The 12,802-nt window shown below is 45.1% G+C and overlaps 1 protein-coding gene across 1 annotated transcript in view; it reads left to right on the top strand.

Annotated features, from left to right (window-relative positions):
- The window catches only part of ccdc39 (coiled-coil domain containing 39), a 141,691-nt gene that overhangs the window by 109,606 nt on the left and 19,283 nt on the right, over positions 1 to 12,802 (top strand). Inside the window, exons 15-17 of the mRNA XM_041204947.1 lie at positions 2,457 to 2,616; positions 5,360 to 5,466; positions 12,645 to 12,785. Coding sequence (XP_041060881.1) covers positions 2,457 to 2,616; positions 5,360 to 5,466; positions 12,645 to 12,785 — 408 coding nt within the window. The remainder of the gene's footprint in view (positions 1 to 2,456; positions 2,617 to 5,359; positions 5,467 to 12,644; positions 12,786 to 12,802) is intronic.

Raw genomic sequence — 12,802 nt, 5'->3', positions numbered from 1 at the left:
AGAATCACACCCTTTGAATGAAGAAATTTCTTTGCTCTCAGTCCTAAATGGCCAACCCCTTATTCTGAGACTGTGATCCTATGTTCCAAATTTCCCATCTAGGGAAAACATTTTCTCAGCATCTACCCCTATTAATCCCCTTAAGAATTTTATGTTTCAAATATACCACCTCTTGTTATTCTGAACTCCAGGGAATAAGGGCCAAATGTACTCAAGCTCTCATAGGCAACCCCCTTAGCCGGTGAATCTTTGTTGCACTCCCTCTAGGACAATTATGCTCTTCCTTAGGCAAGGAGACCAAAACTGCACATAGTACTCCAGGGGCTGGATTTTTACAGAGCGCTTAAGTCCTCAAACCACCCCCTCCACCCACCTAAAAATTTGTTGGGGGAGCCAGCTCACGATCCTGACAATTGCCCCACAGCAATTTAACACTGGGAGCAGTGTTAATTACTTTGTGAGATTTCTGCCCTTATCTTGGGAGAAAACCCAATTGGATGGCTGACGGCTCTGTAGTTTCAGCAGCGCCAGCCAGAAGTGGTGGCCATTACTGGAACTACAGGTAGTCCCACATTGAGAAGCCGAGGTAAGTCCATGTTTGGGGGTCTCAACAAGGTTGAGAATCTGGGTACTGGAGGCCAAGAGAAGGGTTAAGTGGGGAGGAGTATGACCTTGAAATGGTGAGGCTGCCTCCAATGGGTCCAAGAAACCCTTGCCCGACAGCTAAAACTACCGGGCTTCCTGCATTGCATGGGCCCATCCCTGCCATTAATTAACTAAAAGGCCTCAATAGTCTCAAGGCTGGGTGGACAGCCCAACACCTCCAATGCCCTCTTTAAAATTTCAAATAGGATCAGGGTGGGTGGATACACCGCAGGAAGGCTACCGGCTGGATTTTACGTGCCCCTGCCCCCCTCACACCAATCCCTCCCTCCCTCACACCAACCCCTCCCCATACCATTAAGAGACCTGCATGATTTAACAACTGTGTGTGCAATGCAGGTGGAGACTGGCTAGTAGAACAAGCAGTTGTTAATGCATGAGATCAGCAGGTGTATAGTGGGTAACTTGGGTAACTCACAGTTACATATGATCGTGCATGCAAATATATCTTCTGTTCATTTAGGAAAAGTGGGTGTTTGGATCTTTTGTTCATTATGAAAAAGAGTGATGTTTGCATTTTAAATTGCAACAGCACTATATCATGAAGATATTAATGTATATAATATTGGAAATTATTTTAAATTGAAATTGTAGTATGGTCTGCGCCTGTGGGTGTGAGTGTGTGTGTGTGTGTGTGTGTCTTAATTGCTAGTCTGGGTGCTTTGACATATAGCAGTTTTGAGATGTTAAACAGTAAGGTAGAAAGTGCATTTGCATTTTGCTGAATAAACTATTCAAAGACTGGGGGTAAAATCTTGCACCTAGCTAGGAGACACCAAGTTTATATTACTAATAAAATAGGTACTATGAAAGGGGTTTTATTGTTAGAAGAGGTGGAGTTCAATGGGCCTTGTGATACAATAAGAATTTGCATTCAAAGGGAAGGCTAGGTATATACAGAAAAGAGTTTTGTGTGTGAATCAGAGGCATATAAACTGCTTATAAGCCAACAATGGTGTAAAGGAACCAAATTGAAAGGAACCTCATTTTGAATTTGTAAGATAAAACATGCTTTGCCTGGTGTCTGTTTAGGTCTATGGGTTATTGTTGCCTTGGTGAAGGTTTACCTGGGAGTGATTAATTTGGGGATTTGTTTAAAAGTTATTATGGTAGTAATTTGTAGACATGTGAATGTGTTTAAATTTGTTGTTAAGTTAATAAATGTTTAATTTAATGTATATGAAAATCTTGAGACTTGGTTTTTATTCCTGAATTCAGAGCTGCATCTCATACATACCAATTGAAAATATAGGTTATGACAGTTGTTTAAAGTTTCTCTCTAGAATTTTAAGTAACTCAGCCTTTTCCACCTGCTGTGTCATAACATACTACCTGTCCTATCTGGCTTGCTGTAGCCATGTGACCTCTGCCTGAGGTACTCTTTCTGTAGGCTGCCGTTTTAGGTCCGTTCAATAAAGACCTGCAATGAGAAAGCACTGCAATCATTGAATTCAAAACAGAGACAGAAACAACATTGCAGTTCCGAGTGTGAGCGGCCTTTTCAGAAACACAGTCTCTCAGATGGAAATAATAAACTGAGGTCCGATCTGCCTGTTCGTGTTTCAAGAGGACATCATGGTACTGTTTCAAGATGAAAATGTTTTTCTGAAATTCTCATCAACATTCTTTCCCCAACCAACAGCACACAGAATAAATGGTCACCCTTGTTGCTGTACGTGGGATTTTGCTGTGTGCAAAATGGCTGCCATGACAACATACAAGTCATTTCTGAAATTTAATAATGTGTGATATAAATGCAAGTTTTTTTACTCATTTTCCTTTAATGCATTTAGGCTGCACAAGAGAGAGAGGAACTTCAAACTCAGGGGGATGAGCTTGATGCTAAGATTTCCAAAGGTGAAAAAGAATTAAGAGCCCTGGAGAATACATTACAGCTGCTCAACAATCAAAATGCAACATATCAAAAATCTTTCAGCAGGGTCACAGAAACAAGTATGTGCTTTCCCACAGCTTGTAAATGAAAGTTTTTCTTAAATTGTAGTATCAGTGCAAAATTCCTACTTTATTTTTGCTAATGCTGTGTCTCATTAAAATAATTAGAGAAAAATGGAAGAGATGCATAAGATATAATGTTGGAACTACCCTCTATTTTCTGAAAATAGGGTGAAAAGTTAAACCCCACTGTGTTCAATTCTAGGAGTTTATAGAATGCTTTTGAGAGAGTTTCTGAGAGCAGCACATTCTGGAACCAGAGAGCAGATTATATTAGATTTGGCTTTGTGTAATGTGACAGGATTAATGAATGATCTCAGAGTAAAGGCACCCCTAGGTAGCAGTGACCACAATATGATTGAATTTTACATCCAGTATGAAAGAGAGAAGTGGGTCTAAGACTAATATTTTAAACTTAAATAAGGGCATCTATGTAGACATAAAAACTGAGCTACCTGATGTTAATTGGGATACTAAGCTAGAGGATAGATTATTAGAGAAGCAGTGGCAGACATTTATGGGGCTATTTCAGAATACTCAGAATAAGTATATTCCTACAATAAAGAAAAATTCTAAAGGGAGGATCCACTATCTGGTTAACTAAAGGAGTTAGGGAAAGCATCAAACTTAAGGAAAAAGCATATAACTGAACAAAGATGAGTGGCAGGTCAGAATATAAAGAATGGCAGAGAATGACTAAAAGCTTAATCAGGAGAAAGAAATTAGAGTACAAGAGGAAGCCAGCTAGAAATGTAAAAATCGATAGCAAGAGTTTCTATAGGTAATTAAACAGGAAAATAGGTAAAGTGAGTGTTGATCCCTGAGAGATTGAGAATGGGGAGTTAATAGTAGATAATAAGATCATGGATGAAATGAACAAATATTTTGCTTTTGTCTTTACTATAGAGGATATGTAAAACATTCCAGTAATAGCTGGGCTTGTTTCCACTGGAGTCTAGAACAGTGAGGGGTGGCTTGATTGAAGTATAAAAGATCCTGAATTGTATTGACAAGGTGGAAGTGGAAAGGATGTTTTCTCTTGTGGATGAGTCCAGAACTAGGGAGCGCTGTTTTAATATTAGGGGTTGCCCTTAAGGACAGAGATGAGGAAAACCTTCTTCTCTCAGAGTGTTGTTTGACTTTGGAACACACTGCCTCAGAAGGCAGTGGAGGAAGGGGGTCATTGAATATTTTTAAGGCAGAGGTAGCTAGATTCTTGTTTAACAAGGGTTTCAAAGGTTATCGAGAGAAATTGGGAATGTGGAGTTCGAAACATGAACAGATCAACCATGATCTTATTGAATGGCGGAGCAGGTTCGATGGGCCGAATGGGCTACTTATGCTGCTATTTTGTACGTTGGTAGTACAGAAGGGGGACAAAAACAGCAAATGTACAGTGCTGTTTCTGGTGCACCAAGGATGCCTAAAATAGATCGAATCTTCATTTAGGCCAGGCCTAAAACAGGGATTAGATAATTTATATAAATTAATGAGTGCTCTCATGCCTATTTTTGGATCTGTCTGGGAAATTTGGCTGCCTGAATCGAGGGTGTGTGGATAACTACTGCCGAAATGCAAGTTAAAACATTTTTAAAGCTTAATGTGGAGCCAGAGGGATTGCTTCTCCCAGCCCCACAGCACTTCCAATGATTGCTACCAGCCCATGAACGTCTCCTGCACCCAGAACATACCAGATGCTGGAATTTGGTGCGCTGCCACTGGAGGAGCAACAGACACCAGCAGCTTATCTGAATTATTCAAATAAGATCCAAAGCCTAATTTTGGCTAAGTCACAGGCCTCCCAGTTGAAGCATGTGCTTCATGATACAAAAATGGGTATAATCAATCAATCAGTTTGCCCTCACATAACCTACAATGATTTCTACCTTGCAATTAGAATCTGTTTTATTTTATCAAATTAAAGAATCCTCACTGAAACATGCAAGGCCCAAACCAGGAAGTATAAAGTAGCAAATGAAAATTAGATTGAAATGAAGTACAAAAAGCAAAATGAAGACTGGAAAATATAGATAATATTAAGGGAGAGAATTAAAAGAGAAGGCAGAAAGTTAAAAACTTAGTTATTTAAAGCTGCAACACTAGTTTTCTTGAGGGAATACAACTCCGCACTTGTAAAATGTGTTTCTGACCCAGAGGGGTTGTTCAGGAATAACCATACAGTTAAAAGCTCAATTGCTCTTCTAAGTACCAACCCCAACCGTCTTTAGTGAAAGGTGGTGGCATAGTGGTATTGTCACTGGAATAGTACTCCAGAGACCCAGGGAAATGGTCTAGGGGCCTGGTCTTAAATCTCACCATGGTAGATGGTGAAATTTGAATTCAATTAAAAGTCTGATGATAACCATGAAGCCATTGCTGATTGTGAAAATCCACCTGGTTCACTAATGCCCTTTAGGAAAGGAATCTGCCATCCTTACCTGGTCTGGCCTACATGCGACTCAGACCCACAGCAATGTGGTTGACTCTTAAATGCCTCTGAACAAGGGTAATTAGGGATGGGCAATAAATGCTGGCCTAGCTAGTGACAACTATATCCCGTGAATGAACAGAAAAAAAAACAAGTACAGCAAGTTCATGTTGCAGTCATTTTAATGGAGAGTCCTAGAGTTTGGGTTTTTATATTGTACAGAAATTATTTTTCTTTGCAATACTTTTGATTTGCCTCAAAAACAAACCAATAATTACTGAATTTAACACTTGCAAATAATTGACACTTCTATAGGTGAAGAATTTGAGGATAAATTAAAGCTGGAGGAACAAAAAAGGGCCATTGATGAAAAATACAGATATAAACGCAGACAAATACGAGAGCTTCAAGAGGACATTCAAGTAATGGTTTTAAATAATGATGTTTCCAACACTGGGAATGTGATTAAATTGTTGTCATTTAAAAAAAAAATTAGATTAATTATATTTTCATGACGCTCTTGGCAGGTAAATGATTCCTTTTTAAAATCCAGAAAAGATTCAGAAATGTGAATCAACAACTTGCATTTTACTGTCAAATTGATGCTGCTCACGCTTATGGTCCGTTCCACTGAATAATGTCATTGATGAAACAAAACTTAATAAATGAAGGCATCTACAGTAGCCAGAACTATTACTTGCAAGAATGTTAAGGAAACAGATTTAAAATTTTGACATGGAATCACTTACTTGTCATTCGCTTCAAGTATTGATTGACACAACAGAATGTGGCGTGATTAATCTTAAAATGTCTACAGACAGCCATTCCAACATGCTGAATGTTTCATATCTGATGGGGTTGTTAAATTAAAATTGTACAGATCAGTTAATAGTTTCTAAATGAGCTCCTACCATATGTTAGTGGAGCATCAGTGGAGACTAGTACTTCTTGTTTTTTTACACCAATTAATTATACCAAGATCCCTCTTAATACAGTGAAGTGTATATATGTTGATAAGAAGGAGCTAGGCTGCAGAAAATCTTCTCTAAAAGCATTGCTAATCAGGCTCATCAATTAAGAAATAAGAAAACTTGCATTCCTCTAGTGTTTTTATCCCTTCAGGAAATCCTAAAACACTTGATAGTCAATTATATACATCTGAAATATAACTGGTGTGGTATATACAAAATTCAATAGCCAGTTTATGCACAACAATGTCCCAGAAACAAGAACAAGATAATGATTCATTTTGTCAGTTTTGGAGGTGCTGTTGGATGGATAAATATTGGCTAGGATACAGCAAGCGTTGCCCTACCTCTCTTTTTAAAATGTCATAGGATTTAGTGCATCCACTGAGAGGGTACATGGAGCTTCAGTTTAACATCTCATCCAAAAGATAGCATCCATAATATTGCAGTACCCCCTGAGAAATACACTTAAGTGCAAACCTAGAGTTTAAAGTCATGTGTTTGAAGCTTTTACCAAAGCTCATTTTATTAGGTACAGCAGATTTTTTTGGTCATCAGTCCATCTATCGAAGGATGAACAAGTTCCAGTATGCTATTAAGAAATAATGAAAGAACTTAAATTTATATAGCACCTTTCACAATCTCAGGATGTCCTAAAACGTTTCATAGCTAATGAAGCACTTATTCTTTGCAATCACTGTTGTAATGAATGAAGAAGTGGCACTTAATATGCATACAGCAAGGCGGTACATACAGCACGATATATTACCAATCAACTTTTTGTGATATAAAAACAGAAAACACTGGAACTACTCAACAAGTCTAGCATTATTTGTGGGGCGAGAAACACGTAAAGTTTCAGGTCAATTACCTTACATTAAAATTGAAAAAGTTTTTATTTCAGATTGCCAATTTTGCTTGTATTAATATTCTGGTGATGTTGGGTGGGATAAAAATTGACATTGGGCGGACTCCTGAGCTGTTCTTCAAATAATGCCAAGAGATGGTTTATGCCCACCTGAAAGTAGATGGGGCCTTGATTTAACACCTCATCTGAAAGACAAGGGGTGGAATTTTCCAAGCCTGCTGGCGGTGGGTGTGATAGGTGGCATGCATGAAGGCAGGTCACGATCAACTGCTCAGCCCGCAAATGGCGGGGCCGCGTTTCCCGCCATCGGTCGGTGGGGAGCTAATTGCAATGCACCAGCATTTAATTAAAAGGCCATCCTACCAGGCTCTTGGAACCCTGCAGTATCGTCCGTCCACGTCAGCGGGAAAACATGCCGATATGTTTCACAACAGCACGCGGGCAATGTGCACTTGCAGCCTTCACTTTGGGGGAACTGAGGTGTGAGCAGCAGTGTTCTCCACAGCTCGTCCGTTGTTTGCAGGCCTCAGGGGCGCCGAGGGACAGGGGCAACTGATGCCTGGCCCCAGAGGCGAATGCTGAGGGGGCGGGTTGTCTGGGGGAAGTGCTGGCCAGCCTCGGAGGCAACTGCTGAGGGCGGGGGTTTGTCCAGGGTAAGTGTTGGCCAGTCTCGGAGGTGACGGTTGTCAGTGGGGCCGTGAGGGGTCAAGTGCTACCCTGGTGCTACACCGGTGCTACATCCCATGCACAGGCAATCCAGGTGGGGGACAGGGTAAGCAAGGGAAGTGGCCACACATTAGGGACACCTGCATAAACTAACCATGCCTCTTCAACTGAGACAGATCAAGCACAGCCAGTGACATGATTGGGGTTGGGTTCCTAACCTGCCCGCCCATGCAAGCAACACGGAGGCACCAAAGGACCAAGCGCTCCATACTTTAGTACCCCCCCCCCCCCCCCCCCCCCCCACCCCCCCCCACCTCCCCCGTCAGCACAGACCTCGAGTCCGCCACCAATTTATTGGACCACGGAGCAGCTGAACTGCACAGATTGTACAATCTCCTCGCCAATGCTGGCCGTGTAGCAGATACTGCTGGAAGCGCTCACAGCCCCTTGCAATCTCAGCGTCCCGGTTTGGACCAGTGTCCTCCATGTCACAGGTTGAGAGGGCAGCCATGCAGCGCACTCATCTCTGGCCATCCGAGGGGTGACCAGCACTCTCTGGAAAGTGTTAAGGGGCAGTTACACATGGCCAGGAGAGGTGCTAAGTACAGCCATGATAACCACGTCTCTCTCTCTCTTTCATGCTGCAGGAGGACGTCAGGATCATGGATCCTGGTAACCCAGCTATATGCCTGATGGCCTATAGAGACCAAGGAAGACTGAGAAGAGAGGTACTGAGGCTCCTGGCTGTGCAAAGACAGGAGCAGCAACCACATGAAGAAGGGACAGCAGGGCCTCCTGCACATGCTGCCAAGGAGCGAAAGCGAGCCATGGCTGGTTGGTGCCTAGCGATACCCAGGGTCTATGGACGTCACCTGCAATTCCTGCAGATGATTGAGAACCAGTGTTGCCGACTACAAATGCCTAGGGACCTGATGGCTCTCATCTGCCACTTACTGCAGGACTTGGTGCCAAGGGGACATGGAGGGCATCAATTGCCAGTGGCTGTGAAAGTGATCATGGCGCTCAATTTCTTGCCAGTGGCTCCTTTCAGGATTCCACAGGTACCTCTAGTGAAATCCCACATCTGCCACTCTCAAGTGCATCCATGTGGTCACGGATGCCATTTGCTCCATGGCACACAACTTTGTGCATTTCACCTGGGACAGGGACAGCCAGGATGCAAGGGCCATTGGATTCGCCCTGATCTCAGGTTTCCACAGGTGCAGGGTGCAATTAACAGCACTCGTGGCGATCAGGTCTCCGTCGCTCCACTCGGTGGACTTCAGCAACCACAAGGGCTTCCACTCGCTGAACGTGCAACCACCAGAAAAGCATCCTGCAGGTGTACACACGGTTTCCAGGGAGAGTGCATGATGCCTACATCCTGAGTCGTTCGCAGATCCCTGCAGTCTTCCAGGGTCCACAGAGGCTGCAAGGTTGGCTCCTTGGGGACAAGGCAGAGGCCATGGCTGATGACACCCGTGAGGCAACCTCAGACTGCAGCAGAGCGATGCTATGCTGAGGCTCATGCATAAGCTCGCAGCTTGGTGGAGCAGACCATCGGAATGCTGAAGATGAGGTTCTGGTGCCTGGACCAGTCTGGTGGGGTCCGCAGAGGGTGTCATGCATTGTTGTTGTCTGCTGCCCTTTACAACCTGGCGCTGCAATGGAGACAGGAGCTGGCTGAGGAAGAGCTGCACGTCTCCTCTGATGAGGACACCGCCGACCGGGATGAGGGTGAGGGGGTTCTCGGTGGTGACGATGATGGGGATGAGGCTCTCGCACTGGCTCAACAAGGCAGGCGCGCTCAGGAGGTCCTCATAGCTGCCAAATTTGTGGAGGATGATGACGGCATGCAGCGAGGTGTCCCTATAGATCCTCACTTTGCATCTGTGAAAGTTTGACTCCAGTCTTGCTTATGGCAGCAGCAACACCCTCTGTGAGAATACTCCTGTCATGGAGATGCAGTGGAGGCAACAATAGTCGCTCGATCGCAGGAGGATGATGACAACATACAGTGAGGACACTCCATAGATCCTCACATAGCCTCTGAGAATGTCTGATTCCTGTCTGGCCCAGGGCAGCTTGCTTGCGCTCCATGATCAGGGCCATCTCAGAAACGCAGCCATGAAACTTTAGACGCATCTGATGCTGTGTCCACCTTCAGCATCTCAGCACTTCAGGAGCTGGTGCACAGAGTCACTGGTCACAGATGCTGGTGTGATGGGGGCCAGCCCCATCTTAAAGGTGATGAGAGCAGACTGAGATAATGCAAGAACTCTGTGGCACCTGACCACTACAGTCTGGCAGCAATGACAAGCACCGCCAAGGTGCAGGCATCAGTAATGTGTCCAGGGAGGGTGAGGCTAGACCATCACTATGGTCTTAAGGCTGCACAGAGCATTGGGAAGAGGCCCTGAACTGAGACACTTGCCTTTCATCTTGCGCAGAAAGGTTTCACAGCTGAGTGACAAGAACACTGCTCATCAGGACAAGGAGCCACAGGCAAGGAAACATTCTTAAGAGTTTATTGGCAACAGTGAGCAGTTTGTACAAGTGATCAACGCCCGTAGCCAGGCTGTGCAACTACTTTTATCTAACTTTCCTAACACTGCCGCTATATCTTGGTGCTCCCCAGACATCCGCAGCAGAGGTGGAGGCAGCCTGCTGACTGTGATGCCCTGTGATTACTTTGGCGGGTGTCCTCTGGAAGGCCGAGACTTGGTGGGCCGTGGCCTGCTTTCGGGGTCCTGCTGTGTGGCAGTAGCATGCTCCTCAGCCTGTGAAGCTGGAGCTACGGAGATCACAGGAAGAAGGGGTTCGGATGGACCGGTCGCTCCCAAAGTCACCTGAGTGGGTGGCCCCAGAATGTGTACCAGCTGATCCTATTCCCTAAGGGTCTCTGAGGACCCCTTGCTGACTCTGTGACCAGAAGGGGTAGCTGGAGTGAGATCAAGCTGCCCAGCACCCCTCTTGTGTACACACTGTTGGAGGCCAATGATGAAATCAGCGATGGAGTTGAGCTCATACAGCATTGCAGGAGTGACATCCTGGACCAAGGTCTCCATGGAGGCTGCCATCCTGCCAGTGTTGACCTTGGAGCTATCACCTCAGCCTGAAGACAGACACACTCCTGCACTGTGCCTTGCAATCTGAGGAGTACAACAGACATCCCTTCCTGATGTTCCCAAGTTTGCCTTTGCAGCTCCAGCAACTATGACATGACCAAGTCCAGAGGTTCATCATCTGACTCGGTCTCAGCAACATTCTGGCCTCCAACTCTTCCGAGTGCAGGGGACCTGGGAAGTCCCTGCCTCCGCCTGCTGTGGATCAGAAAGTGCTTTGTGCTCACCAGGTTGTGATCTCTAGGCAACTCTAAAGCTAGGTCCCACCAAGGTGTGTCTCTCTGCGCTGGTGAAGGGTGTGCGTGAGCACTGTAACGGGTCTTCAGGGAGGGTGCCTTCAGATTCCTCTTAAGAGGTTTCTTTGGGGCTTGATTGGAGGCCCTGGGTCATGGACTCTGTCGGCTGTTTGACAGATGTGCCTGCGAAAGCAAGGGGAGATAATTAGTGCATGGCAGTGGCCTGTGAAAGAGAACAGCATGGTTGTCTGATGGTTGTTGCACTGCTGGATCCTCAATTGGGAGAACTGTGCCGACCTCACCGTCAGCACAGGACCGGTCCCGGTCGTCGCAGGTCAGCTGGATGTATCTGTTTTCGAATTCTGTCAGAGCTTTGATCTCTGGCATCTCTCCACCTGTCTGCGACCTTTTCCCTCCTTTTGTTTGTTCTGCATGGGTAGAGATGGGAAGAGTGTATCAGGACGCCCGCCGGGTCAGATAATAAATATGCCTGGCCCGTGTGGGTGGTGAGTGGTCCCATGGATGGGATGAGAACCATAACGGTGAGAGAGAAAAAGAGTGAATGGTGATGTTCCTTGCACTGGCAGTGAGTGAGGGCCCTGTGGATGTGTGATGGGTTTGTGAGTGAGAGAGTTAGGAGTGATGAGAAGAGTGAATTACCCTGGCAGATTGGAGGAGATCATTCGTCCTTTTCATGCACTGGGTGGCTGTCCTCTTCTGCAGGGTGTCTGCGCTGACCACCGCTGCCACTGCCTCCCATGCCGGGTTGGTGACTTTGCTGCTCATTCTGTGCCAGAGCAGGGGTAGAGCACATCCCAGTGGGCCTCCACAGCATCCAGCAGTTGCTTGAGGGACCCATCATTGAAGTGGTGGGCGGGGGGGTGGGGGGGGGGGGGGGGGGGGTGCAGTCTTTCTTCCTTTGCTGACTATGTCTCCTGAGCAGTGGTGGTGTTGATTGCTTTGCTGGAAGCTGCCTTTTAAAGGTGGCAGCCGGCGTGATGCATCAGCGGGGTGACGGCAGGTGGGCAAATGAGATCCCGCTTGCCATGGAAACAGCGTGTTTTCAGGAATGAATAACTAATAAGGTGGGTTCGGGATTATACGGCGTGAAAACCTGCCATTTTTGTCGGTGGGTAGGACTCCATTTTACCCACACTCCGCCGCATTTAGTGCAGTTCTGGGAAAATTCCGCCCAAGGTAGGTACAGTAGTAGAGTGGTTACGTTATTAAACTAGTAATCCAGAGACCTGGAAAAATGTTCTGGAGACATGAGTTAAAAATCCCACCATGACTGATGAATTTAAATTTCATTAAATAAATCTGGAATCTAAAAAAGAGTGTTAGTATCAATGATGGCGACCATGAAATTACTAGATTGTCCATAAAAACCCATCTGGTTCATATTCTGGCCAATATGCGTCACCCAAGACTCAATGCCTTTTAACCATCTCCAAAATGGTTTAGCAACCCTCTCGCTTATATTCAAGGGCGTGGCTCAGCATCCCGGAGCAATTAGAGATGGGCAGTAAATGCTGGCCTTGCCAACCATGCCCACATCCCATGAATGAATAAAACAGACAGCGCAGCACTCCTTCAGTGCTGAAAGAAAACTGTAAACAATTTGGATATATTTTACAAATCACAAAAAGCATAAGCCTAAAATGAGAAAATTTTCTTTACAATTATCCTCTCTCCCATCCCCCAAAATGAAAGACTACTTTGTGGCTTCTCCCACAGACTATGACAAACACCTTAGACAATCTGTTAAGGGAAGAATCAGCACTCCATCTGATGGCTGAAGAGCAACAGGACAAAACCGTTCATCTTACGAAGGAGTTGGAGGATCAGAAACTCAAACTGGAAAGAGTGACAAAACACGTGTGTAAATCTAAATA

The sequence above is a fragment of the Carcharodon carcharias genome, chromosome 2, assembly GCF_017639515.1.
Source record: "Carcharodon carcharias isolate sCarCar2 chromosome 2, sCarCar2.pri, whole genome shotgun sequence".
Classification (NCBI taxonomy): Eukaryota; Metazoa; Chordata; class Chondrichthyes; order Lamniformes; family Lamnidae; genus Carcharodon; species Carcharodon carcharias.
This window is presented reverse-complemented; position numbering and strand designations above follow the sequence as displayed.